Source organism: Papaver somniferum, chromosome 4 (genome assembly GCF_003573695.1).
Source record: "Papaver somniferum cultivar HN1 chromosome 4, ASM357369v1, whole genome shotgun sequence".
Classification (NCBI taxonomy): Eukaryota; Viridiplantae; Streptophyta; class Magnoliopsida; order Ranunculales; family Papaveraceae; genus Papaver; species Papaver somniferum.
The window spans coordinates 14,221,073-14,226,601 of NC_039361.1; the positions used below are offsets into that span (position 1 = coordinate 14,221,073).

General features: G+C 36.3%; 1 protein-coding gene across 1 annotated transcript; it reads right to left on the reverse strand.

Moving 5' to 3' along the window:
* Window positions 1-449: 449 nt before the first annotated feature.
* Window positions 450-4,884, reverse strand: LOC113274781 (ferric reduction oxidase 2-like). The gene is made up of 8 exons (XM_026524168.1): window positions 4,612-4,884; window positions 4,386-4,488; window positions 4,029-4,223; window positions 3,705-3,939; window positions 2,111-2,438; window positions 1,781-2,024; window positions 969-1,672; window positions 450-811 (listed from the first exon to the last, which is right to left on the reverse strand). The coding sequence occupies exons 1-8, from the start codon at window positions 4,757-4,759 to the stop codon at window positions 672-674; spliced, it is 2,097 nt and encodes a 698-aa protein (XP_026379953.1). The 5' UTR covers window positions 4,760-4,884; the 3' UTR covers window positions 450-671.
* Between the last annotated feature and the right edge of the window lie 645 nt (window positions 4,885-5,529).

Below are 5,529 nucleotides of genomic sequence, written 5' to 3' on the forward strand. Positions count from 1 at the left end.
TTTACTGGTGTCGCAAGGGCATTTCGTATCTGGGTTTGTTTGTCTGGTGGCTTTTGCAGGTCTAACTTATTTTTCTAAGTGTATGTGCAAAGAAGATCTGCTTTGATGGCGATCTATAAAAGGTTCAAGACGGCGATCTGTAAAAGGTTCAAGTCGGTGATGGTTTCTGTGTGTAAGCCAAAGTCTTTCAGTACTTCCTGCTGTCTTAACAATAATAAGGTAACTTGCAGTATGTGCTGATCCTTACTTATTTTCATTCATTTAAGTATAGAATTTATCCTGTTCTTGAGTATTCATGTTTGAACAAGGACGGTCCTTTTTCTTTGTTTGATTTTCTACTTGAGGATCAAAATTTTAAACAAACTCTACATGTATAGGGAATCTGTATTTTTGAAATAGCAGGGGTTTGAATTTTTCATTATTTGTTTTTCCTAATCAAGATTTTGCAGAAAAAATCATATGAAAGCCATAAACTATTTATCCCATCAAGGAGGATTGCTCTCCCAAGTTTATTTACACCATCCACATCTCAAGCACACATCACACATCACACTTTTATCCTAAACTTTTTACTGCCCTCTTTCGGACCATACCTATAGTCCCACATATCAATACATAGAGGTGCAATCATTTGTTTGTTTCTATTTTGTTATCCTTTATATATAAATACATCACCAACTGAAGCTGATCGACTCAAAATGTAGATTGTCTGCTAAACCGGCTGTGCATATGGTGGCAACCTCATGCCGCATCTTCTTTGGTCCACAGACTAAAACACCAACACTTGACCATTCACAGCCGAATAGAATCTCTGCAATGGAAAACAACAATTTTTAGCCCCTATTCATGTGTGTTATTGTAATCTATATTATGAGATGCAGCATTTTTGGGCATCAGAGATCCCAGGTTGGTTTGGTGTATATAGTAACAACAAGGTGAATGAGGAAGGAAAAAGGAAGTTAACGTACTCTTAAGATCTGGCCTTGCTCCAAAGTGTATGTTGGTTGCTTGAACAAGGGACTGACTAGGTAAACTCTCTAATTCTGTATCCCCATTGTGGAACAATGAACCAGGTGAGTTCATTGGCGTATTTGTATCTGTGTTCTGAATCTGCTTCAATCCCTTCCCATTTTGGTTTTTATTCCAGAGCACTACAGCAGTAGATGTGATTACAATGGAGACACAAATGAAGAACATGCAGAAAAGAGATTTATAAGCCCAAGGGTATATGTCATTGGTGTTATGGTCGATCGGGTTTATATAAAAACGAGTCAGAACACCCAGGAGGATAAGAAAAATAACGAAGGACGATGAGATTATTGCTCCAAGCCAGAGCCAGCTGTTGGGGCCTAAAGTTGCAGTTATGGGCATGTCTGTTGCATTGGGTTTGAACCAAATTGACCTAACTTGAGTTTTGTTTTCCACATTAGGCTGTTTCTCTCTTGTAACATAAGCCTCAATTTGTAGCTGAACATGAGAAATATCTGTTGTTCCAGAGATGGGAAGGATGAGGTCTAGCATGGTTAAATCTGTAGAGTGTTTGAATGCACAAACGAGGAGGATCTGTGGAGTTTTGCTGTTGGAAGTTGTACTGCGAAAGATGATTTCACGAATGATAGAGATGAATGGTGTAATCCCGCTTCCTCCACATACCATCACAAGTGTGTCATGCCTGCACCATAGTTAATCAGTACTCATTGAGAGTAAATTCGGGTCTTTAAGCAGTTCCAGAAAGAATATGCTGGTTTAGCATGTTATTGTTCTATGTTTAGATGCAGACCTCATAAAATGGGTTGAAGCTGGTCCATAAGGTCCTTCAATGCAGACATCAAGATGATCCACTGAAGATGCCGTTGACAGGATTTGGTGAAGCTTTTGAGACCAACTTCCTTCCTTCTTAATCATTAGACTGAGCTTCTCAGGTTCTAAGTTACTGTTTGAGGTAATACTGAAAGGGTGCCATTGGATTTTTGAGATGCTCGGGATATTTACAAAGACGATGCTGGTAGTAGTATATATCAGCGCTGCAATAACATTAAAGTTCAGTATTTCCAGCAACTTCATAGAACTTGAAATGCACATATTTCTACAAGGATTTGGTGATTCTTACCTGGATCCTTTAAGAAGTTGAGTTCAACAGTATCACAAGGTAAAACTCTTGAAGAAAGAAGACGAATTTGGTGTCTGGACTGTAAAAATCGCAGGTATCGATCTACCATGAAGAGGTAAAATCCCGGGAGCATGATGCAGGTGTAAGCGAATCCAACATGGAAGACAAAGAAAGCAACGAAGCCAATGTAAAGGTGGTGAGTGTAGAAAAAGACTTCGAACATTTTTCGCCTTATTCTCGGAATGGCTGTCACCCACATAGCTAATCCACAGACCAATGCTACCTCTCCAGCAACCACTGAAATATCTGCTTTGCGCCATGATATGAACTGCAAAATCACAAGGATTTGCTGTTACTGCTACGTACATGGTAACCATCAACACTCTATCAAGTGTTGCTCGTGGAGGGTCGAAACCCCGACCCCCAAAATGGGAGGTGACGCCACAGACGCTCACATAAAGCTGTTGGCGATTAGTCAAATTCAATAACGAAGCATAATATGCTAAAAGAACATTATGAAGAGAAGTGACAGCGCTTAGAAATGTTGCTAACATGGGTTCTATAATTTGCACGCACATGGAAAGGACAAGGCTCAGTGGTTGAGCAAGGCTGAACTGGTATGACACAAATCTAAAACTCAAATACAGCTTTCACCCTCAAAACTTGGGAAAACTTATCAACTATCACCAAGGCATAAATTTGGTGGTTGGAATGAAATCTCAACAAACCTTCATTTCACCAAAGCTAACAATAGATCCTCAAAACTAGTATATGGACCACCGGTAGCTAATTTATAGAATCACTTAGTTAACTATTCTTTTGGCTACCTTCACCTTTATGGAGAAAAATGATTCTTCCATGAGGGTATCATGATCATTGGTAATGAAATCCGAGTCTTACAGTCAATTTAAAACCGCGGCTCACGAATTAAAAAAAAAACCCTTTTTCTATCATTGTATATTGTATACTAGAATTTCAAAACTGCACAATCAAATATTTTGTCTCTCAAATGGGATCGATTAATTTTATTTTTTAGTAGGCATTTCAATTATACCCAAATAAAATCTGAAATAAATAAAAGGTTTGTGGGGAAGTTGACCATAGATTCCCTACATGTGAACCCTATTATGATGAATGAACATGAAGGAAAGAATATTCATCCATACAAGTGGAAATGATCCTACTACTTCTTCCATGATCATCCAACAATTTGTGCACCACCAAGTCAAATTTTCCCCTTCACCCCCACCACCATAACTACCACTAAAATAATATTTCAGAGTCAAAAAGAAAAACTAAACAGTTGCATCTAACTAGGTTTTGTTTAGTAAAACAAACATTTATTATACATTTATGTCATTTGTTTTTTCTTCCTTTTAGCCAAATATGGCAAAAAGGGTTAGTAGGCATTTATGTTAGGATTGTGTTAGGTTTTGTTATTGGGTTTTGAACTTATCAAAAAAATTGACATTCAATTTTAGAGCATCTACAGAAATAAATAAGAAAATCAGATCAGATTGCTGTCAAAGTGCAGTTATTTATCTATTCATATCAGTTTTGATGTGAATAGAGATGGAATTGTAAAGAAATTTACCGCATGAAGATGTCCTGTATTAGCCCAAACGATAGCATAACAAAGACCATGAGCCGTGAAGAGAACCATGGCAATGTGACCAAGCCAAATATGGTACTTGATGCTTGCTTCTGATGTTAATCCTAGCAATGGCAACATCGACGATCCTCGTGCCACCGGAAAGAACAAAAATGATAAAGCTATATTTCCTACTAATCCAAACCTTAGACCTGCACTCTCTAGTTTGTCTTGCCACCTGCAAAATGAAAAAAAAAAATTAAAAATTAAAAAAGAATCCTTAATACTAAGTAAAAAGACCGAAAATGGGATACTCGAAAAACTTACACTGTCAATCCAAATTTTGCTGCTGTTTTTTTGTTGATGGTTTCGAAACTCATGACCAAGTAACTTGCAAATGACCAGACTAATAGCGCAATAAACATTATGAAAAATGCTAATTCAGTTCCTGTTACAATCCCTAATGGCCCTTTCACAAGCACCGGAGTTTTCCATATCGAAATTCGATTATTCTCTTTATCACTGTCATTCATATACAACCAGAACCACACAAAAAAAATCAAAATTAGGTTATTGAAAATTAACATAATCCATGAAAAATTAACATATTAACATAATTCATCAAGAAACTTGTTAATAATAGAAAATAATTAAAAAGAAAGGGAAATATAACCCTTCTCCTACCTTTTCTTGTAATTATCTTCATTGTTCTTTGTTAAATGAAGATATACACAACCTAATGCAGCTATGAATAACATTGGGAATGTGTATATCAAAAGTCTTGCTCCTAAAATCATCAAAAAACAAAAAATCAAAACTAAATAGACTAATCAATCCATAAAAATCTAGAAAAATGAAAACCCATGAATATATATATATATATATCTTTGATCATAGAGATAAATAATACCTGCTGAGCCAAAATATGTAGATTGAGTTTTGGCTTTAATACTAGGAAACCAAACTTTCTTAAAAGTAGGAGTAGGCATCATAACAAAAATCATGATAATCCCCATGAAGACTAACAGCAACACCATTCTTATCTCTGCCTTCACCATTTTTACTTCTTTTTTCTTCTTCTTGTTGTTGTTGTTTGTACTAACCTCTGATAGTGTTGTTGATTTTTGTTATCTATCTGACCAACTCCGGAAACTGTTCTTTTTATGTTATGGCAAAACAGAATTTAATGTCTGATCTCTATGGGGTCCCCTTATTTATAGCCATAAAATTAAATGAAAATAATTTTATTTACTTATTTGTAAATGCCACACGCACACACTTGCAAGGTAATGCCTACACCTTCCCGTCTAGTGATGTCACAGTCAGGCACACATTTCTTTTTTACCATAACGGGCCGGTTTTAAGAACCTGGTCCGGTTTCGTGCATACTGTTTTAAGAGTGTTTATGTGACATTTCAATTTCATCTTTTGAATTAATTTTGATATAACTGTAAAGCGAAGAATAATGAAACCAGTAGATAATTAATTAAAGAAAATTAACCAAGAACATTTGGTTGGATGTCAGAATCACATAATGTGCACAAAATTGGACTTCTACGAATCATACCAAAGACTAATGGCCTTGCGTTTCAGTCAGTCATCAGAATGTGGACAATGGGCATTATTGATTGATATTTTGGAGTAGAAACAAAACATGCAATATCCAAGGAGCATGATCCATGTCCACCCGTATTAACCTAGTATCTCACTGATTACAAAATGCAAAGTAATTCTGTCTGGGTTTTTGTTGACTTCATCACTAGCATAGGTAAACAAAAACTTCTGATTCCGATGGACTTAGAAATTAATGGTCAGTGACAGTCGACCC